The 22,690-nt window shown below is 54.3% G+C and overlaps 1 protein-coding gene across 1 annotated transcript in view; it reads left to right on the top strand.

The window, feature by feature from the left end:
- Positions 1-22,690, top strand: part of LOC136640310 (zinc finger protein 850-like) — a 196,950-nt gene that overhangs the window by 39,446 nt on the left and 134,814 nt on the right. The window contains exon 9 of the mRNA XM_066615337.1: positions 5,905-5,908. Within this exon, the coding sequence (XP_066471434.1) occupies positions 5,905-5,908 (4 nt within the window). The remainder of the gene's footprint in view (positions 1-5,904; positions 5,909-22,690) is intronic.

Raw genomic sequence — 22,690 nt, 5'->3', positions numbered from 1 at the left:
ATGTAATTCATCTGTAATTAGTCTGTGGAACTCTTGCCACAGGAAGTAGGTATGTGCAATCTCTTGATTTTAGAGGCAGGCTGCCTCTGTTTGCCAGAAGCAGGGGAGGGCACTGGGACGCAGGTTGTGTCCATTGTCTTGTGAGCTCCCTCAGGCATTTGGTGGGCCACTGTAAGATACAGGAAGCTGGAGTAGATGGGGCGTTGGCCTGATCCAGTGGGGCTGTTCTTATGTTCTTATGACAATCCCCCCCCCCCCCATTTGCATCCTAAACTTTGGGTCTGCTCTGGGATGGTTTGATTTTCTGGTGGGGGTTTTGGCAGGGACAGTGGAAAACCTGGAACAGGGAGGGCCAGCAGGGGCCCTTCAGCACTGCAGAAAACTTGGGGTGTGGAAACCATCAGCACAAGAATTCATCCCACTCCCCATAAGAAAATATGTGAAAGGGCGAAAGCTAAAAACCCAAAAAGATCAAGAACTTGGAAGGTAAAGGAGCCAGAGAAATGGGAAAATAAATCTGATGCTCATCAGAATAGGGATTTCAGTGTCATCCCAGTCAATCTGCAGAAAGAAACTGGAAAGAGGAGTGAGAAATGCCCTCAATGTGCTACTACCTTCAGCAGTAAGGCAGACTTTGTAAGACATCAAAGAACACACACAGGAGAAGCCATATAAGTGCTTGGAATGCAGAAAGAGCTTCAGTCGGAGCTCACAATTAGATGTGCATCTGAGAATTCACAGAGGGGAAAAAACCTGCAAATGCTTGCAGTGTGGAAAGAGCTTCAAACAGAGCAGATACCTGACTGTGCACCAAATAACCCACACAGGGGAGAAACCATATCAGTGCTAAGAGTGTGGAAAGAGCTTCAGTGTGAACTCAAGTCTGACTCTGCATCAAAAAACCCACATAGGAGAAAAGCCATATAAATGCTTGGAGTGTGGAAAGAGCTTCTGTAACAGCAGAAATCTTACCATCCATCAAAGATGCCACAAAGGGGAGAAACCATATGAATGCTTGGAGTGTGGAAAGAGCTTCAGTTAGAGCTCACACCTGGCTGTGCATAAAGGATCCCACACAGGGGGAAAGTATATACAGTTAGTTCTTGGCATCTGCACAGTTTAAGTTCCTGGAAATCCCAGGAGGTACCCAATCCACAGATAAGGAATCATTGATCCCAATCAATCAGTTGGCACTGAATGGCTCCAACAGCAACATGTTAGAGCAGGGGTGCCCAACCCCCTGCCCAAGGGCCACTAGCAGCCCTCGCGGCCTCTCAATGCGGCCCTCAGGGAGTCCCCAGTCTCCAATGAGCCTCTGGCCCTCCGGAGATTTGTTGAAGCCCACACTGGCCCAATGCAACTTCTCTCAGCGTGAGGGCGACTGCTTGACCTCTTGTGTGAGCTGTGGGATGAGAGCTCCTTCCACTGCTTGCTCTTTCATATCTGTGATGCAGCAGTGGCAGCAAAGGAAAGGCCAGCCTTGCTTTGTGCAAGGCCTTGAGCTATTGCAAGACCTTCATTCATTCATATAAGTTCATCTTTAATATATTCATTTATGAAAACTTATGTAAATTTATTCAAATTTTCAATTTAAATTAATTCTTTTCCCCCCCTGGCCCCCGACACAGTGTCAGAGAGCTGATGTGGCCCTCCTGCCAAAAACTTTGGACACCCCTGTGTTAGAGGGAGGGGTCGCTTTCCTGCTAGAGCACCAGCCTGAGCACAAATCCTGAGAGGCAGGTGGCAGTCCTGCTCCCCATGGATAAACACATCCACGGGTCTCAAATCATCATGTAGAGAGAACTCACAAGGAAGGCTTGGAGTGCGGAAAGAGCTTTAGTCAAAACTCTGATTAGGCAGCATATGGAGGAGAGGCCTGACTGTGGAAAAAGTGGTTGAAAGGAGTGCGAATAAAGAAGGAGCACAACCTAGGCAAGGGGGAGGGGAGGAACTGAGTGGTACGGAAAATCCTGGGCCATGTCCCAAGGGGTAGGAGAGGGGGGACCGGAATGGGGGTCTGGTTTGCATGGACCCCTGAGCTCTGGCCAGCACCAATGCAACCCTCATGCCAACCCTTCCCTGGAGGTGGGAGGACCCTACAACCCAAGGTACTGGTCTGCTCTTACAGCGATATGTTGGCTGGCACCCTGGCTATCGGTTGCTGGGGTTTGGAAAACAAGCCGCCCCTTAAGACACCAGATTCTGGAGTGTAGGAGCCCCCAAGAGTGAGGTAACCCTGAGGGGTGGCATTGATGCGTGGGCCCCCCCCCCCCGTGCATGATTTTGTTTAGGCTGTGTTTCTTCTATTGGACATTGCCAGAACGAACCCTTGTACTGAAGAACTTTCCTCATACACCTCTAGTTTCTGTGCCTGGAAGAATCTGTTTGACTGTGAGCTGCCTCGTTTGGGGGAGGAAAAGGAGGCCAGAAGAGGGTTGGGCCCATTCATGGAGGATAGACCTGTCCATGGCTACTGTGTGGGATCTCAGGGTCCAGCGACAGAATTTTTTTAGTTTCATTTTTAAACTTTGCTTTTAAATTGTATTTGTACTTTTAAATTTTTTAAGGGAATTGTTAGCTCTCATGGGGGTGTCAGGCAACTTACATTCCGTTAAATAAATAGATGTGTGTATTTTGTGTGTGCGTCTCTGAAGGTTTATTCCATTGGGGCCAGGGTGGCTTACCCAAGAGTTTCCCCTTACCTTTGGCGGAGCCACTTCAGGGGCCCTACCTTGTGCTGGATACGGTGCAAGCCTCCTGGCTTGCCTATTCCAGCACAAGATAGGATTGTGCTGCACGTGTAAAGTAATGCACATTGGGGCAAGAAATTCAGGTGTATGACAATGGGGTCTGAGCTGTTACACACACCTTCTTTCCCAAGTGATTGTTAAGAATCCGAGATTCCATCACTGACGCAATGCTAAACAGTCACAGACCCTTAAAAGTGTTTAGAGGCTTTATTTAAAGCTATTTACAGTTTCACTGATTCAGTTGGATACAGACGTTTACTCCTAGTTTCTCAGAGAACCACACCCAGAACCTCATATTTATAACCTGCGACAAACAAGACACCCATGTGACACTGCATGTCACTTCCACCTCCTAATTTGGGCATACTTTGACACTGGTGCATGGTTCCAGCCCTAACTAGAAAGTCATTTTTACCCTTCTAAGGAAAAGTTCATGTCCCACAACTTTGTTACACAAGACCCTGGAACTTTCCTTTTGGGAAAGCTATGACGTGCATGTTCTCTTTGTGCAGGTCACTTTGACATAATGGCTATCCTGTTTTTAAGAGAAAGACCAGCCTTCTTCTTGGCTCCTATTTCAGTTATTTTCCTTCATCTGCAGCGAAGTTAGGTTAACCCTCTAAAATCTCTATCACAAGCACATGCAGTTTAAACTAACTTTATCTTGGTTTTAGAGTTGGACAGGCCTCCCTGATCTGCTGAAAGGTGAGAGATTTTGCTGGCTCCCAAGGAGAGGCTCCTCGGAGGTCAGTTAAATCTGGGTACTTGAAATCTGACAAAAGGATAGCTAGCAAGAATTCCTGCCTGAATGTTCAATTAAATGACAATTGCCCAACTGGGTAGTTCTTTTCAGACTCTTGACCAAGAAGTCCCCAATCTGAGCAACACACCCTGCAACACTCCCCTAGATGGCCATCACGATTTTTATGTCCTTCTGGAAGACCAGGCCAGGAAGCTCAAGATAGGACCTCCCCAAACTCCTTTGTCCTGCCCAAAATTCCTTTCTTTCCTTTGTAAAAGGTCCTATAACTTCCTGCTCTGGAAGCCCCATAAAACAAAATAGGACTTACTTCTGAGTAGACCTGGTTAGGAATGTGCCCGAAGGCCAGCTTTCTCTCCAGCAAGATGTCTTGAACCTTCGTTTTTGAACAGGGTCAGCTTTTGCTCCACTTTTCCTCCTCTGGAACCTGGAAACTTTGCAGCCCTATCTTGCTGCTCAGGAAGAACTTCACACTCAAGCCATAACCAGCAGACTAGGATGGCTGACCTTTCCTCCCCCCCTTTTGATCTCTCTCTCCACCCCCCAGAAAGATTTAGTCTCCTTACCAACTAACTCCTGCTGTCCAAATACCAGTAGTGGACCTGCCCTCTTCATGGGCAGGTCCTGCCATGGACTCTTCGCTCACAACAGGAGAGGAAACTGAACACTTTCCACATGCGCTGCCTCAGACGCATCCTCAGCATCACCTGGCAGGACTAAGTTCCAAACAACACAGTCCTGGAACATGCTGGAATCCCTAGCATGTATGCACTGCTGAAACAGAGACGCCTGTGTTGGCTCGGTTATGTCGTGAGATTGGATGATGACCGAATCCCAAAGAATCTCCTCTATGGAGAACTCATGCTAGGAAAGCACCCTACAGGTAGACCACAGCTATGATACATCTGCAAGAGGGATCTGAAGGCCTTAGGAGTAGACCTCAACAGGTAGGAAACCCTGGCCTCTGAGCGGCCCGCTTGGAGGCAGGCTGTGCAGCATGGCCTTTTCCAGTTTGAAGAGACACTTGGCCAACAGACTGAGGCAAAGAGGCAAAGAAGGAAGACCCATAGACAGGGAGACAGACCAGGGACAGACTGCACTTGCTCCCAGTGTGGAAGGGATTGTCACTCCCGAATTGGCCTTTTCAGCCACACTAGACGCTGTTCCAGAACCACCTTTCAGAGCGCGATACCATAGTCTTTCGAGACTGAAGGTTGCCAACAAGGACCTGCCCTCATGGTTACTCCGGTCAGGTCCACAACATACCTCCCTCCTCCAGTATGCCACCCCCTCCTCCCCAGGAAGCTTACTGAGACTCAGAGCCTTGCATGATGTTCTGCAGTGGTTGAGAAGCCTTCTGAGGCTTCTCCCACTGTTTTAAACAATACTTCTGGTGTCCCTATGAAACTGGAGCGGAGGAAGCCTCTGAAGGCTTCTCGCCCACTGCCAAGCACTGTGTGGAACCTCACTTGCCTGTGGCTCAGATGGGCAGGCAGGGTGGCGCGGCAGTCGGAGGTGGCAGGGGTGGGGGTGCAACGAGTGCGCAGCAGGTGCAGTGCCTGGGACTTTTGCCCCCCTGCCCCCACCCCAGCTCCACCACTGCCAAATACAGCTATTTGCAAGTATCTCTCTTCTCTAACTGACCTGAAATTAAACGTGCCCTTTACTTGTTGTCTATGGGCCCAATCCTATCCAGCTTTCCAGGGCCGGTGCAGCCTCAAGGTAAGCCAACAAACACTCCCTCACCTGGAGGACGCCTCCATGACTGCCTCCTCAATACAGGATAGTGCGCACACCTTCCTTAGGGTGAATGTGAGCATAAACTGGCATGAAGATCCCCCCTTCCTTAGGGTGAATGTGAGCATAAACTGGCATGAAGATCCTCCCCCTTCCTTAGGGTGAATGTGAGCATAAACTGGCATGAAGATCTTCCCCCTTCCTTAGGGTGAATGTGAGCAAAAACTGGCATGAAGATCCCCCCCCTTCCTTAGGGTGAATGTGAGCATAAACTGGCATGAAGATCCCCCCCTTCCTTAGGGTGAATGTGAGCATAAACTGGCATGAAGATCCCCCCCTTCCTTAGGGTGAATGTGAGCATAAACTGGCATGAAGATCCTCCCCCTTCCTTAGGGTGAATGTGAGCAAAAACTGGCATGAAGCATAAAAAAAATAATTCATCTTGTGAAGCACGGTCATTAAAATTAGTCTTGCGAGTCACCAAAAAATCGCAAAACGCAAAATGCGAGTTTTTCGTTGTGCAAGGCATTCGTCTTGCGAGGCACCACTGTATAGGGAGATAAATGTTGAAGCATCTTTTTTCTGGGTATTAGTACATGTAAATAAATAAACATATTATTCCTTTCTATATTTTTTTTTAAAGTCTCGTAAAACTAGGTGGGTCCTGATAGAGTGTCATTTTGAAAAGTGGGTCCTGGTACTAAAAAGTTTGGGAAGCACTGTTCTAGAATGTGCACAATACTGGGTTAGATGGACCAATAGTCTGACTCCATAGGCTGCAGCTTTGTATCATCACATGACAGTGTATCATGCTGGGTTTTTTTGGGACGACGACGACGACACACAATTGTGTTATCTCTATGGGAACATGAGAGCTGTAAAAGGTGGTCCTGAAGGTGGTTGGCACTTTTTTACCACAGTTGGGACACCTGTTCCTTTTGTGGCATGAAGAACGTCGGAAATTCAGAACGCTTTACTGTGTTCAACTGTGGCGAAAAACAGTGACCAGGGCTGGTGTCAGCACATGACCTCCTCTGGCAGCTATTGGGGCCTCACCTCTAATACCTGCTCTATCTCCTTGGGAAACATTGTGCCTTGCCAGCCACTGTGGCCATTGCACAGATTGCTCCCCCTTCTTATGTGGACTGTTGGTGTGGTGGGAGACATGAGAGATGAGGATAAGGACCCACTGAGCTGGGTGGAGGGCCCTCTGCAGTAGGCACCCTGCTGAGGGACCCCACCCCCACCCCGGTCAGACAGTGATGAGGGGAGCTGCACCTCCTGGTTTCATCCTATCAGGCCATTGCTAAAGGCCCAGAAACCCTGCCAGGAAAAAAGTGTGTCAGTCATGGGTAGCCTTGTGTAGGGGTGTCAGATGTAAGGCCTGTGGGCCAGATGTGGCCGCAGAAGCCATTTATCTGGCCCCCATTATATCTGGGATCTCCCATATCTTGAAAATATGAACAAGATTTGCGCATTTGCTCTTCTGTCCTTGGCAGCTAATGAGTTTCTATATGAGAATAAAATGCTTATTTCTGGCCATCATATGCGTAATGACGTCACTTCTGCTTAATGATGTCACTTCTGTCTAATGAAGTAACTTCTGCTTAATGATGTCACTTTCTGCTCAGTGATATCGCTTTCTGCTTAATAACATCACTTCTGCTTAATGACGTAACTTTCTGCTTAATGACGTCACTTTCTGCTTAATGACGTCACTTTCTGCTCAGTGATGTCACTTACTGCTTAATGACGTCACTTTCTGCTCAGTGATTTCACTTTCTGCTTAATGACGTCAGTTTTGCTTAATGATGTAACTTTCTGCTCAGTGATGTCACTTACTGCTTAATGACGTCACTTTCTGCTCAGTGATTTCACTTTCTGCTTAATGACGTCAGTTTTGCTTAATGACGTAACTTTCTGCTCAGTGATGTCACTTACTGCTTAATGACATCACTCTGCTCAATGATGTCACTTCCTGCCCCTCAGCAGGCACCATGAATGCTGACTTTGCATGAAGCAGTTTGTTGTCCCTGGACGCGCATAGAAGACAACCCAGGGCTACAAGGGGTAAAAAGAGGAGCCTAGAGAGACCAGGAAGTGCTGAATGCTGCCATCAGGGGGTCGCTTCCTTCCTCTCCCCCCTCCATGCCCTGATGGGAAGCTAGTTCAGGCCTTTTCTCAGGCGCAAGAGGCCGAAGGAGGGCTGCAGTGAACTGCCCCAGGGGTTGCCATGGAGATGGTGGAAGGAGCAGGAGGGAGGAGGCAGGTGGAGGGACCTGGGGAGTTTCAGGGTTCACAGGGCCTGCCTTTGTTGCTAGCTGCGTTGCGCCCAGGCCGCTCCGGAACCGCTCCGGTCTGCCGCTGGAGCTCCGCCAACGGCTTGGCACGGCAGAAAGCTGCACAGCTGTTGTTGTTTCTGTACCTCAAGGCCGAAGCACTATCACCCCCGGCGACAAAGAAGACTCAGAGGCAGAGGTTCTCCACCACACTCCTCCTTTACTATGTACAGATATATGCAGAGTCCAAGTAGTACAAACGGTACACGATCCACTCTCCAACCAACGTAGCCTCCGGCTCACAATGCTCTGCTTCTCCCACACACTTGCTTGCCTCTGCTGGACATTTATACTTCCTGCAGCCAATCACAGCGTTGGGAATACTGCACAGTCATGCTGACTGTGCAGCTGCTGCCACACACACACACACACACTCACATGAAATCACCTGATGCAATATCACCAGATATTGCATCAGCATGAGGCTCCCAGGATGCTGCGCAGTCCTGGTTTGGCCAAGGCTTCAGGCCTGTTACTGTGCAGCCAGCAAATTACCTGTCACCTTGGGGATCATACCGTGACAGCCTTTGAGTTGGCTTTTCTCAGGGGGTACCAGGTTTTGGGGGGACCCTTTCAAAGGGGGTGAGTGAGAGCAAGGGGAGGGGCAACAGGATGGGCAGAAGGGGTGAGGAGGGGGCAACACAGGGCAGGCGGTGGCAACAGCCAGAAAGGTCTTTGGAGGCCAGGTCTGCTGGGCTTCAGGCACATGCGGTGAGTGCGGAGGCAGGTGAGGCAGAGCCTCCCTACCGGAGTCCTTTGAAAAGTGCCGCCATCCTGTGAGGTGCCCAAGAACCCGCAACCTGCGCGCTCTGCAGTCACAGAGGCCTCCTCAAGGTATGGGAACATGTGTTCCCTTTCCTTGGGGCTGCATTGCAGCTGCACCGCTGCTGGAAAGTGGAATAGGATTGGCCCCCAGAGTCCAGTCAGAGTGGCAGATGTTGCAATCCTGGTTCAGCCCCTCCAGCCCTGCCAGGTCCACACCTGAGCAGCAGGAGGAGCCTCAGCCTCAGCCCCTCCTGACAAGAAGCCCAGTCCTCAGGTGGCCACAGCACTAAGAAAGCGCAGAGCATCCGCACTTCTGCCACAGGGTGTTCCTCAGGTTGACACCAGTCACATTGCTCCCTTTGCTCAGGAAGCGAGTACTGGTTGAAGTCACTGTGTTTTCAACCAAGGAAAGCTCTCCTTTCTCCCCCCACGTCCTGCATTAGGTGCTCAGACCCTCAACATCAGGGGGGAGGATTTTTACCTCAGAAACTGCAGCTGCAGTTAGAGGGTTGCTCGGCTCCTGCCTGGGCACGTTCTGCCCTCAGCTCCTCAGCTGAGGGGGCTTTCTGACTGCGCCGTGAGGCATGGAGGCAGCAGACTAGGAAGCCACGAGGCTGCTGACCAGTCGCCCTTAACTGATGCGCCAAGTCCTGACTGGGGCTGTGCTGCCCCTTCGCGCCTCAACACAGCGAGGCGGAGGGTTCAGGAGCTCCCAGGGCTCCTGTCGGCCATGCTCCTTGCTTCAGCACACTGAGGGCCAGGCAGCCTTGAAAGAGATCTCCTGCCCAGCCTGTCCCTCACTCCCCAGCTTCTCCCTCCACGTCTGTTGAGGAGTGCCTTAAGGACACCATTTTATGCACCATTTAGCGCGGGTGACTGTTTCTGGGGTCTGTGGTTCAGCCTGCAAAAGAGGAGCCGGCCAGCCAAGAACCTTCAGGCGCCTCCCTCTTGCTCTGCCCTGATCTGCCTGGAAGCAGCTCGGGGCGGAGACCCTGCTGGGAGCGCTGCTCACCCGCTCCGCCCTCATGCGCGTTGCAAAGGGGACCAGCAGGGGGGCAGCGAGCGCGGAGGGCTGAAAGTAAGTGCGGGGAATCTGGGTGGCGAGCGCCCTCCTGTCCCTCCGTCCTCCCCACGGCCGTTCAGGCGCCCCTCCTCTCGCCCTGCCCTCCGCCTGCCTCTCCCCCCCACAAGACCCCCGCCTCTTGAAACCGGATCCGGATGGGGAGGACTCCTTGGATCGCACGGAGTTGAGCCCTGCTGTGTATGATCTCCCCGGACACGGAAGATCTCCGTTCCCACGTGCCCGCCTGTCCGCCTCCAGCTCCTTTCGTGTCTTCCCTGGTTGGCTTCACAGGGATCTCCTGCAGCCTCCTGGAGAGTCCAGCCGGTCCCTCTGCGGACGAGTCTGGCCCGGCGGAGCTCGGCTGTGCCGCCAGCATCAGCTGCGCAGCGCGACCGGAAGGCTGTTTTGGAGGGGCCTCGGGGCAGAGACCCTCAGAGGAGCGCCGCGGAGTTCTGACGGGGGCTGCTGCACAGCCGGCCGGCCGGCCCTGTAGCTGTGCTCCTGGGAGGGCGAGGCGCCCCGCTCTCTCTGCCGCAGGTGGCTGCAGCCCGGGCGGCGCACCAAGGCACAGATGCTCGACCCGCTGGTCCTGGAGAGGCTCCTCACCCTCCTGCCCCCGGAGGTGGCGCGCTGGGTGCGGGGCTGCCAGCCGGAGAGCAGCGCCCTGGTGGTGGTCCTGGCAGAAGGTCTCCTCGGGAGTCGCGCAGCAGCGGAAGAGTGGCAGGTAAGGTGGGTCTGGCTCGAGATGCTTGGGGGGATCATCTCACGGGGTCATATGTAACACATAATGCTCATGTAACATGTAACTGCTCCTATGTAACATGTCTGCTCATGTAATATGTAACTGCTCTTATGCAGGGCCTCCCAGAGGAGTTTGATCAGGGGGTACAAAGTTTCTTTTGGGCCCCTTTGCAAAGGGGAAGGTAGTGAAGCAGGGGAGGTTGGTGATGGGCAAGCAGAATAGGGGCAGGAAGGGGCAAAACAGGGGGGGAGGCTAGAGACTGCTGGAGAAGTCTTTGGAGTCCAGGTCTACTAACCCACGTGGCATCAGGAGTGTCTCCAGCACTGGTAAAGCATGTCAAGCATTGGTCAGATTTCTGATTGGCAGAATGCAAATTGCAAAGCATTGGATACATTCCTGATTGGCAAACAGCATATCAAGTGAAGCTCTGTCTTACATATCCCACTATTCAAATTCTGCCCAGCATGTTCTACCACCGCCTTGGGTGCACTTTGGGGAGAAAGGCGGAATACAAATCCAATAAATAAATAAAAATGGCATTTAAAATATGTGAAATCTTTCTAAGCTGCAGAAGTCCCATCTTCCCCTCTTTGCATTGGCTAATAGCAGACTTGCAAAAAGTCCCTGTTCTCCTCACACCTGCTCCCCAGTTGCAGTTAAGCTAGCAGTTTCCTGTTATTGAGGCTTTCTAGCTCTGCAAACAACTTCTGCGTCAAGTTTAGTCAGCAACACCCTTTCCTCTTTTACACAGACACAAAAAGGCATTCAAGGGGCATTTTCTGAAATATCTTGCTGACCCAAGCAGCTAAATATAGGGCCTACTTTGGCCAAGCACCCTGCCTCTGCTCACAGCAAGGGGCTCTGAATAGATTCAAACACGCTAAATTCTAGGGGGCCTCTCACAATATGACATCATTCATTCATTCACCTTTTTATACCACCCTTCCTCTAAGCAGCTCAGGATTTGAAATGAATAATAATAATGGCCAGAAAATAAATGCAGTGAATATTTCCCCACAAGCAATGGATGAAAATTCTGCATCCAATGGCATATAACATGATGGTATTATTCCTAAAAGTCACAATTTCCAGAATTTTGGTCACTAGGGTGTCACCCCCACCCCGGATGTCACATTGGCCTGTTTTGAGTTAAGGCAGTGGTTCTCAAACTTTAGCTGGGACCCACTTTTTAGAATGACAATCTGTCCAGGACCCACTGGAAGTGATGCCATGGCTGGAAGTGACATCATCAAGCACAATAAAATAAATAATTAAATTAAAGAAAAACAAATAATTAAATAAGGGGAAGCCAGCCAGTCTAAAAACAAATAAAATGGACCTTACCAGCTGAAGCCTCTGCTTTATTCTTTGGGGGGGGGGGGAGGCTGCCTTCTGAAGCATTTATTGAGCTCCACTTTCATCAGATTGGGACCATGCAGCTAGCTAGCCTTGCATTCCCCTTTGCCTGACTTGACCAGGAGCCAAGGCACGTTTGCTTACTCATGAGTAAACGCAACTATGTAGCTTACTTTCGCTTCCCTTAGGGCTCAATACATTTGTCTGATTGGAGGAAGAGACTTCCTTCTTGGGTGTTTTTTGGGGGGCTGCTTTCATTGGATAGGAACCATTCTGGTGTCATTGGATGCCTCTCAGCCTGCCCTTTCTGACAAACTAGGGCAAGTTCACCTACTCGTGAGTAAACGCACGATATGGCTCAGTTTCATTTTCCATAGGGTTCCATGCATTTTTTGTTTCTGGTTTTTTGGCCATAACTTTTGATGGAAAGGAGATATTTCAATCTGGTTTTTTTGCATTGCATTCCACTGGAAATTCCACATCCAATGGTATATGGCATGTTGGGGTTACTCTGAACCTCCGCAATGTTAGCGATGTTGGGGTATTTGTGGTGTCACCCCCCCAAGGGTGGTACCCGGGGTGGACCGCCCCCCGCCCCGCTAGCTATGCCACTGTATGTGACATATAATGTACCTCTATGTTTTAATCCACTATGTCAACCACTATGCTTTACCCATTAAGTTTTAATAATTTATTGCTTGTTTATATCTATCTATCTATCTATCTATCTATCTATCTATCTATCTATCTATCTATCTATCTATCTAGTTAGTATATTGCGAATGTAATACAATGATACTGCATTTTGCCATATGGGTAAATAAATCCCGGGGTGGGGGGTCTCACCCCCTGCCCCTCGCCCATCCCTGCCAGTCCCCTTCCCAGCTCCCTGCCCAGATCCTGACTCTTGTCTCTTGCAGGGGGCACAGGCGATGGGGACCGGGGAGCTTCCCAGATGACATGGACTGGCCCTGCCATGGAGACCACCGAGAATCCGACCACCCAGATCTCCCCAGTTTCCCCAAAGCCACAAGCAACTTCACCAGACCCACAATTTCCTTAAGACACGCCTGCTCTGGAATCCTGGAGAAAGAGACACACAGCCCAATCTTAGGCATGTCTACTCAGAAGTAAGTCCCATTAGTGTCAATTGGACTTACTCCCAGGAAAGCGTGGCTAGGACTAGGCTGACAGATCACAGCTTCCAGTCTAGCCAGGCACCCAAGGGAGCTCAGGGATGGAGGGAGGGGCAAAGGAGGCTGCCTAAGGGGACCAGCGCGGGTGACTGTTTCTGGGGTCTGTGGTTCAGCCTGCAAAAGAGGAGCCGGCCAGTCAAGGACCTTCAGGCGCCTCCCTCTTGCTCTGCCCTGATCTGCCTGGAAGCAGCTCGGGGCGGAGACCCTGCTGGGAGCGCTGCTCACCCGCTCCGCCCTCCTGCGCGCTGCAAAGGGGACCAGCAGAGGGCCAGCGAGCGCGGAGGGCTGAAAGTAAGTGTGGGAGATCTGGCCCTCTTCCTCCGTCCTCCCCACCAGGCACCCCTCCTCTCGCCCTGCCCTCCGCCTGCCTCCCCCTCCACAAGACCCCCCTGCCTCCGCCTCTTGAAATCGGATCCGGTTGGGGAGGGCTCCTTCGATCACACAAAGTTGAGCCCCACTGTGGATGATCTCCCCGGACACGGAAGATCTCCGTTCCCACGTGCCCGCCTGTCCGCCTCCAGCTCCTTTCGTGTCTTCCCTGGTTGGCTTCACAGGGATCTCCTGCAGCCGCCTGGAGAGTCCAGCCGGTCCCTCTGCGGACGAGTCTGGCCCAGCGGAGCTCGGCTGTGCCGCCAGCATCAGCTGCGCAGCAGGACCAGAAGTAGGCGCCTCGGGGCAGAGACCCGTAGAGGAGCACCACGGAGTTGTGACGGGGGCTGCTGCACAGCCGCCCGGCCGGCCCTGTAGCTGCGCTCCCGGGAGGGCGAAGGACAGCCCGGGCGGCACACCAAGGCGCAGATGCTTGATCTGGAGAAGCTCCTCACCTTCCTTCCCCCGGAGGTGGCGCGCTGGTTGCGGGGCTGCCGGCCGGAGAGCAGCACCCAGGCGGTGGCCCTGGCAGAAGGTCCCCTCTGGAGTTGCGCAGCGGCGGAGGAGTGGCAGGCAATGGGGTTCTGGCTTGGGGGGATCATCGCACGGGGTCATATGTAACACATAATGCTCATGTAACATGTAACTGCTCATACGCAGGGCCTCTGAGAGGAATTTGATCAGGGGGTACAAAGTTCCTTTTGGGCCCCTTTGCAAAGGGGGAGGGGGTGAAACAGAGCGGGGGAGGGTGGTGATGGGCAAGCCGAATAGGGGCAGGAAGGGGCAAAACAGGGTGGGGGGAGGCTAGAGACAGCTGGAAAAGTCTTTGGAGTCCAGGTCTAGTAACCCATGTGGCATCAGGAGTGTCTCCAGCATCCCTAGTTGTAGTAGTGCCGCCAGCATCCCGTGTGGGCAACAAGTCTAAGTAGATAGGAAATTGTAAGGTTCCAGGAAATTTCTGGGCCCCCCTCCTTTGGCTCCTGGGCCCCCCTTTTGATGTTGGGCCCTGGTGCAAATTACCCCCTTTGCCCCCCTCTCCTAGGCCCTGCTCATATGTAACATATAATGCTCATGTAACATGTAACTGTTCATATGTAACTTGTAACTGCTCATGTAACGTATAACTGCTCATATGTGACCAGTGGTGTAGCTAGGTCATTTGACACCTGGGGCCCTTAAATTTTTGTCACCCCATATTGTTGTAGGTTCAGACAAGGATGCAGGCAGACACCAAGGAGATTCAAGGAAAACAAGCTTTTATTCTTAGCCGGCTGCTGGTCACAGAGGAATAACTTCCACAAGCTGTGACACCCGATTTCTCGGGGCTTTGGGTAATTATGGGGGTTGCCACTCATCCTGTAAAACCCAGATGTCCTAATTTGAAAAGCCTGGAAACTCAGGAGGCTTGTCTAAAAGGAAATGTCTCAGGCCCCTGCATGTGTCTTTATTTGTTTGAAAGAATGGTTGTAGCTATGAAATAAGAGATTGTTGGATCTGAAAGGTTTGGACATAAGGTTTGGATGGTGTGGATTTTTATGGTATGATAAACTAAAAGAAAATCTAGAATTTAAAAATTACTATGTTAGACATGCTTTGTTGAGAATATGGAGCAAATACAAAATTAGATTTTATACAAAAATACCGTTGTGGATCTCTCCAGAAGAAGCTTTTTTTGGTTGTCGTATAGGTTCTACAGAAACTTGGTTATCATATAGAAATGGAATAATTTTTACACAAACTCAGGCTAGGATGAAGACAAGAAAGGAGCTTTTAGGGGAAGGATTCTGTTGTCAGTCATTTCAGTATTTACAACTTTTGGAGAGGTTCTAAAAAGATAAGAAAATGTATGGTTTTGGAGACTGTATGTCTCTGTTGGAGAGTCAAATACGTCTGGTAGAAGAACAAGCCATTACAAAAATGTCTAAGTTATCGCAATAATATGAGACCGAAGAGGAACAGGTTAAGGAGTATATGATGCAATGGGTGAGAAATGTTGGTCATGAGATATCTATGGAGCAATGGGAGAGCTTGTGGATTAAAAGATTAAAATTTGCATTGAATGTAAGCCTTAAAGAGCACTTTTATAAAATTATGTATAGATGGTATTTGACTCCAGGTAAATTGGCAAAAATGTTTGAAAATGTACCAAATAGATGTTGGAAATGTAAAAGACAAGAAGGAATGTTTTATAATATGTGACGGACCTATACAAAAGCAAAAAAAATTGGACTTGGATACACCAGCAAATACAGTTGATATTTAAGGTAAATTTAAATGAAACCAGAAGCGTTTTTGTTGGGAATATTGGATGATTCGATTCACAAAGACGATGAAACTATATTTTTATATATGACAACTGTTGCAAGAATATTGTATGCCAAATACTGAAATGTTACAGAGATACCCGCACTGGAAAAATGGTGGCTAATCATGTTGGATTTGGCAGAAATTGATACAATTCTTTTTTTTTTTTTGCGCAATACTTTATTTATTTATTACAGAAACAGACAAGAAGGAATGTTTTATCATATGTGGTGGAGCTGTACCTCTGTCTTGCTCCCCCCGCCTGGAATGGCTCTGGGGGGGTATAGTGCCTTGCAGGCTGCAGTGAGGCTCCTTGCAAGACCTAGTGCTTTGCACCCCCTCTAACTACGCCATTGGTTGCTCCCCCGCGGTCCCCTTTAGCGATGCCACTGATCTAGCACTTCATTCAGTCCCATTCCAGCCTCCAGTCACCTGAGCCATCAAGTGGCAGCCTGTTCCACATGTGAATTCCATGCTGTGCAAGGACTTTTGTGCGTGCAAAGCCTCCCCCTGATGCAGGGGCTGCTCGGAAGCCAGTTCAGGGGGGTCTGTATGGGGGTCATGTTTGGGAGCAAAGGCCAGGCCCAGCTGCACCCACATCTGGGTGATGGCCAGCCGGGGAGAGGGTGGCAATTGGGGCGGGCAGGGCTGCGGAGTGGCTCCCTCCAGAGACCCAGTCCAAGGCTCCTTGCACTGCCCGCCTGCCTGGGGGAAGGAAGGGCTTCCACCTGGAATGGGGGATGGAGGAGAGGAGGGAAGGAGGGAGGGAGGGGAGGATCCCCAGGTGGGCAGAGAGGGCCAGGCTCAGAGACAGCCAGGGGGGCAGGCAGGACCACTAGTGGCAGTCCTGCCCCCTTTGCATGCCCAGCTTTGGGGCAGCTGCTCCTGGAGCTTGCAGGCCGCCTGGGGTTTGCTCTGCCCTGGAAAGGTGGCGTGTCCTTGGATCAGATCCATCCAGAAGAAGGCCAATCCTGCAGGCTGGATAGATCCTCTGCAGCCTAGGCGAAGGCGGCCCTGCGCATCCCGGGAAGGAGGGCTGGAGCCTGCAGCCCCAAAGGACCCTCCCAGCATCTCCATGGGAGGAGCAGGAGTGGTGCCCAGAGGTGGTGCACCTCCCCCCAGTCTCCAGACTGGGATGCGCTTCAAAGAACCTAACAGGAGCGACTCTGGGTTCCTGGAGGTGGGGGGTATGAGTGGGGAAGCCCCTCTCGGCTCTGGCCCTTCCTCTGCCCCCTCCACCCGCCTACCCGCCTACGTGTTCGAGCTCAGCAGGCCCTCTGGTGTGTTCCCAGGCAGCTGGGGGGTGCCTGAGCGGTGGGGGTGGGAGGAAAGAGCGAGAGGAGGGGTGGGAGAGGAGCCCCCAGGGGGGCAGAGACACACAGAGCCAGTGGGGGGGGGGCTGGGCAGACGAACAGTGATCCCCCCATTTGCATGGGGTCCCAGGCTGAAGTGGGTGGCAGAGGGAGGGGAGGAGAGGAGCCCCCAGAGGGGCAGAGACACCCAGGCCCAAAGACAGCCAGGGAAGGAACAGGGGAGGGGGCTGGGAAAAGGGATTGAGACAATCCCCTCTCCCAGTTGCATGCCAAGCTTTGGGACTCAGCCCCTCAGCCTGTCTGGTGAGTTCCAAAGCAGTTGGGGATGAAGGGGGGTCCCTGGTCAGTGGTGGGTGGAAGGGAAGAGGAGGGGTAGTAGATGCCACTGATCTAGCACTTCATCCAGTCCCATTCCAGCCTCCAGTCACCTGAGCCATCAAGTGGCAGCCTGTTCCACACGTGAATTCCATGCCGTGCAAGGACTTTTGTGCGTGCAAAGCCTCCCCCTGATGCAGGGGCTGCTCGGAAGCCAGTTCAGGGGGGTCTGTGTATGGGTCATGTTTGGGAGCAAAGGCCAGGCCCAGCTGCACCCACATCTGGGTGATGGCCAGCAGGGGAGGGGGTGGCAATTGGGGCGGGCAGGGCTGCGGAGTGGCTCCCTCCAGAGACCCAGTCCAAGGCTCCTTGCACTGCCCGCCTGCCTGGGGGAAGGAAGGGCTTCCACCTGGAATGGGGGATGGAGGAGAGGAGGGAGGGAGGGGAGGATCCCCAGGTGGGCAGAGAGGGCCAGGCTCAGAGACAGCCAGGGGGGCAGGCAGGACCACCAGTGGCAGTCCTGCCCCCTTTGCATGCCCAGCTTTGGGGCAGCTGCTCCTGGAGCTTGCAGGCTGCCTGGGGTTTGCTCTGCCCTGGAAAGGTGGCGTGTCCTTGGATCAGATCCATCCAGAAGAAGGCCAATCCTGCAGGCTGGATAGAACCTCTGCAGCCCAGGCGAAGGCAGCCCTGCGCATCCCCGGAAGGAGGGCTGGAGCCTGCAGCCCCAAAGGACCCTCCCAGCATCTCCATGGGAGGAGCAGGAGTGGTGCCCAGAGGTGGTGCGCCTCCCCCCAGTCTCCAGACTGGGATGCGCTTCAAAGAACCTAACAGGAGCGACTCTGGGTTCCTGGGGGTGGGGGGTGTGAGTGGGGAAGCCCCTCCCTGCTCTGGCTCTTCCTCTGCCTCCTCCACCTGCCTACCTTCCTACATGTTGGAGCTCAGCAGTCCCTCTGGTGAGTTCCGAGGCTGCTGGGGGGTCCCTGGGCGGTGGGGGTGGAAGGAAAGAGTGAGAGGAGGGGTGGGAGAGGAGCCCCAGTGGGGCAGAGACAGCCAGGGAAGGAACAGGGAAGCGGGCTAGGCAGACGAACAGTGATCCCCCCATTTGCATGGGGTCCCAGGCTGAAGTGGGTGGAAGAAGGAGGGGAGGAGAAGAGCCCCCAGAGGGGCAGAGACACCCAGGCCCAAAGACAGCCAGGGAAGGAACAGGGGAGGGGGCTGGGAAAAGGGATTGAGACAATCCCCTCTCCCAGTTGCATGCCAAGCTTTGGGACTCAGCCCCTCAGCCTGTCTGGTGAGTTCAGAAGCAGTTGGGGATGAAGGGGGGTCCCTGGTCAGTGGTGGGTGGAAGGGAAGAGGAGGGGTAGTAGATGCCACTGATCTAGCACTTCATCCAGTCCCATTCCAGCCTCCAGTCACCTGAGCCATCAAGTGGCAGCCTGTTCCACACGTGAATTCCATGCCGTGCAAGGACTTTTGTGCGTGCAAAGCCTCCCCCTGATGCAGGGGCTGCTCGGAAGCCAGTTCAGGGGGGTCTGTGTGTGGGTCATGTTTGGGAGCAAAGGCCAGGCCCAGCTGCACCCACATCTGGGTGATGGCCAGCAGGGGAGGGGGTGGCAATTGGGGCGGGCAGGGCTGCGGAGTGGCTCCCTCCAGAGACCCAGTCCAAGGCTCCTTGCACTGCCCGCCTGCCTGGGGGAAGGAAGGGCTTCCACCTGGAATGGGGGATGGAGGAGAGGAGGGAGGGAGGGGAGGATCCCCAGGTGGGCAGAGAGGGCCAGGCTCGGAGACAGCCAGGGGGGCAGGCAGGACCACCAGTGGCAGTCCTGCCCCCTTTGCATGCCCAGCTTTGGGGCAGCTGCTCCTGGAGCTTGCAGGCCGCCTGGGGTTTGCTCTGCCCTGGAAAGGTGGCGTGTCCTTGGATCAGATCCATCCAGAAGAAGGCCAATCCTGCAGGCTGGATAGATCCTCTGCAGCCTAGGCGAAGGTGGCCCTGCGCATCCCGGGAAGGAGGGCTGGAGCCTGCAGCCCCAAAGGACCCTCCCAGCATCTCCATGGGAGGAGCAGGAGTGGTGCCCAGAGGTGGTGCGCCTCCCCCCAGTCTCCAGACTGGGATGCGCTTCAAAGAACCTAACAGGAGCGACTCTGGGTTCCTGGGGGTGGGGGGTGTGAGTGGGGAAGCCCCTCTCGGCTCTGGCCCTTCCTCTGCCCCCTCCACCCGCCTACCCGCCTACGTGTTCGAGCTCAGCAGGCCCTCTGGTGAGTTCCCAGGCAGCTGGGGGGTGCCTGAGCGGTGGGGGTGGGAGGAAAGAGCGAGAGGAGGGGTGGGAGAGGAGCCCCCAGGGGGGCAGAGACACACAGAGCCAGTGGGGGGGGCTGGGCAGACGAACAGTGATCCCCCCATTTGCATGGGGTCCCAGGCTGAAGTGGGTGGCAGAGGGAGGGGAGGAGAGGAGCCCCCAGAGGGGCAGAGACACCCAGGCCCAAAGACAGCCAGGGAAGGAACAGGGGAGGGGGCTGGGAAAAGGGATTGAGACAATCGCCTCTTCCAGTTGCATGCCAAGCTTTGGGACTCAGCCCCTCAGCCTGTCTGGTGAGTTCAGAAGCAGTTGGGGATGAAGGGGGGTCCCTGGTCAGTGGTGGGTGGAAGGGAAGAGGAGGGGTAGTAGATGCCACTGATCTAGCACTTCATCCAGTCCCATTCCAGCCTCCAGTCACCTGAGCCATCAAGTGGCAGCCTGTTCCACACGTGAATTCCATGCCGTGCAAGGACTTTTGTGCGTGCAAAGCCTCCCCCTGATGCAGGGGCTGCTCGGAAGCCAGTTCAGGGGGGTCTGTGTGTGGGTCATGTTTGGGAGCAAAGGCCAGGCCCAGCTGCACCCACATCTGGGTGATGGCCAGCAGGGGAGGGGGTGGCAATTGAGGCGGGCAGGGCTGAGGAGTGGCTCCCTCCAGAGACCCAGTCCAAGGCTCCTTGCACTGCCCGCCTGCCTGGGGGAAGGAAGGGCTTCCACCTGGAATGGGGGATGGAGGAGAAGAGGGAGGGGAGGATCCCCAGGTGGGCAGAGAGGGCCAGGCTCGGAGACAGCCAGGGGGGCAGGCAGGACCACCAGTGGCAGTCATAAGAACATAAGAAGCATAAGAAGTCCTGCCCCCTTTGCATGCCCAGCTTTGGGGCAGCTGCTCCTGGAGCTTGCAGGCCGCCTGGGGTTTGCTCTGCCCTGGAAAGGTGGCGTGTCCTTGGATCAGATCCATCCAGAAGAAGGCCAATCCTGCAGGCTGGATAGATCCTCTGCAGCCTAGGCGAAGGCGGCCCTGCGCATCCCGGGAAGGAGGGCTGGAGCCTGCAGCCCCAAAGGACCCTCCCAGCATCTCCATGGGAGGAGCAGGAGTGGTGCCCAGAGATGGTGCACCTCCCCCCAGTCTCCAGACTGGGATGCGCCTCAAAGAACCTAACAGGAGCGACTCTGGGTTCCTGGGGGTGGGGGGTGTGAGTGGGGAAGCCCCTCCCTGCTCTGGTCCTTCCTCTGCCTCCTCCACCCGCCTACCCGCCTATGTGTTGGAGCTCAGCAGTCCCTCTGGTGAGTTCCCAGGCAGCTGGGGGGTGCCTGGACGGTGGGGGTGGAAGGAAAGAGCGAGAGGAGGGGTGGGAGAGGAGCCCTCAGGGGGGCAGAGACACCCAGAGCCAGTGGAGGGGGCTGGGCAGACGAACAGTGATCCCCCCATTTGCATGGGGTCCCAGGCTGAAGTGGGTGGCAGAGGGAGGGGAGGAGAGGAGCCCCCAGAGGGGCAGAGACACCCAGGCCCAAAGACAGCCAGGGAAGGAACATGGGAGTGGGCTGGGAAAAGGGATTGAGACAATCCCCTCTTCCAGAGACAATCCCCTCTCCCAGAGAGACAATCCCCTCTCCAAGCTTTGGGACTCAGCACCTCAGCCTGTCTGGTGAGTTCAGAAGCAGTTGGGGATGAAGGGGGGTCCCTGGTCAGTGGTGGGTGGAAGGGAAGAGGAGGGGTAGTAGATGCCACTGATCTAGCACTTCATCCAGTCCCATTCCAGCCTCCAGTCACCTGAGCCATCAAGTGGCAGCCTGTTCCACATCTCCAGACTGGGATGCGCTTCAAAGAACCTAACAGGAGCGACTCTGGGTTCCTGGGGGTGGGGGGTGTGAGTGGGGAAGCCCCTCCCTGCTCTGGCTCTTCCTCTGCCTCCTCCACCCGCCTACCTTCCTACATGTTGGAGCTCAGCAGTCCCTCTGGTGAGTTCCGAGGCAGCTGGGGGGTCCCTGGGCGGTGGGGGTGGGAGGAAAGAGCGAGAGGAGGGGTGGGAGAGGAGCCCCAGTGGGGCAGAGACAGCCAGGGAAGGAACAGGGAAGCGGGCTAGGCAGACGAACAGTGATCCCCCCATTTGCATGGGGTCCCAGGCTGAAGTGGGTGGAAGAAGGAGGGGAGGAGAAGAGCCCCCAGAGGGGCAGAGACACCCAGGCCCAAAGACAGCCAGGGAAGGAACAGGGGAGGGGGCTAGGAAAAGGGATTGAGACAATCCCCTCTCCCAGTTGCATGCCAAGCTTTGGGACTCAGCCCCTCAGCCTGTCTGGTGAGTTCAGAAGCAGTTGGGGATGAAGGGGGGTCCCTGGTCAGTGGTGGGTGGAAGGGAAGAGGAGGGGTAGTAGATGCCACTGATCTAGCACTTCATCCAGTCCCATTCCAGCCTCCAGTCACCTGAGCCATCAAGTGGCAGCCTGTTCCACACGTGAATTCCATGCCGTGCAAGAACTTTTGTGCGTGCAAAGCCTCCCCCTGATGCAGTGGCTGCTCAGAAGCCAGTTCAGGGGGGTCTGTGTGTGGGTCATGTTTGGGGGCAAAGGCCAGGCCCAGCTGGACCCACCTCTGGGTGATGGCCAGCAGGGGAGGGGGTGGCAATTGGGGTGGGCAGGGCTGCGGTGTGGCTCCTTCCAGAGACCCAGTCCAAGGCTCCTTGCACTGCCCGCCTGCCTGGGGGAAGGAAGGGCTTCCACCTGGAATGGGGGATGGAGGAGAGGAGGGAGGGAGGGGAGGATCCCCAGGTGGGCAGAGAGGGCCAGGCTCGGAGACAGCCAGGGGGGCAGGCAGGACCACCAGTGGCAGTCCTGCCCCCTTTGCATGCCCAGCTTTGGGGCAGCTGCTCCTGGAGCTTGCAGGCCGCCTGGGGTTTGCTCTGCCCTGGAAAGGTGGCGTGTCCTTGGATCAGATCCATCCAGAAGAAGGCCAATCCTGCAGGCTGGATAGAACCTCTGCAGCCTAGGTGAAGGCGGCCCTGCGCATCCCGGGAAGGAGGGCTGGAGCCTGCAGCCCCAAAGGACCCTCCCAGCATCTCCATGGGAGGAGCAGGAGTGGTGCCCAGAGATGGTGCACCTCCCCCCAGTCTCCAGACTGGGATGCGCCTCAAAGAACCTAACAGGAGCGACTCTGGGTTCCTGGGGGTGGGGGGTGTGAGTGGGGAAGCCCCTCCTTGCTCTGGCTCTTCCTCTGCCTCCTCCACCCGCCTACCTTCCTACGTGTTGGAGCTCAGCAGTCCCTCTGGTGAGTTCCCAGGCAGCTGGGGGGTCCCTGGGCGGTGGGGGTGGAAGGAAAGAGTGAGAGGAGGGGTGGGAGTGATCCCCCCATTTGCATGGGGTCCCAGGCTGAAGTGGGTGGAAGAAGGAGGG

This window comes from Tiliqua scincoides, chromosome 2 (assembly GCF_035046505.1).
Source record: "Tiliqua scincoides isolate rTilSci1 chromosome 2, rTilSci1.hap2, whole genome shotgun sequence".
Lineage (NCBI taxonomy): Eukaryota > Metazoa > Chordata > Lepidosauria > Squamata > Scincidae > Tiliqua > Tiliqua scincoides.
Note: the sequence above shows the minus strand (reverse complement) of the source record. Positions and strands in the feature narration are given on the sequence as shown.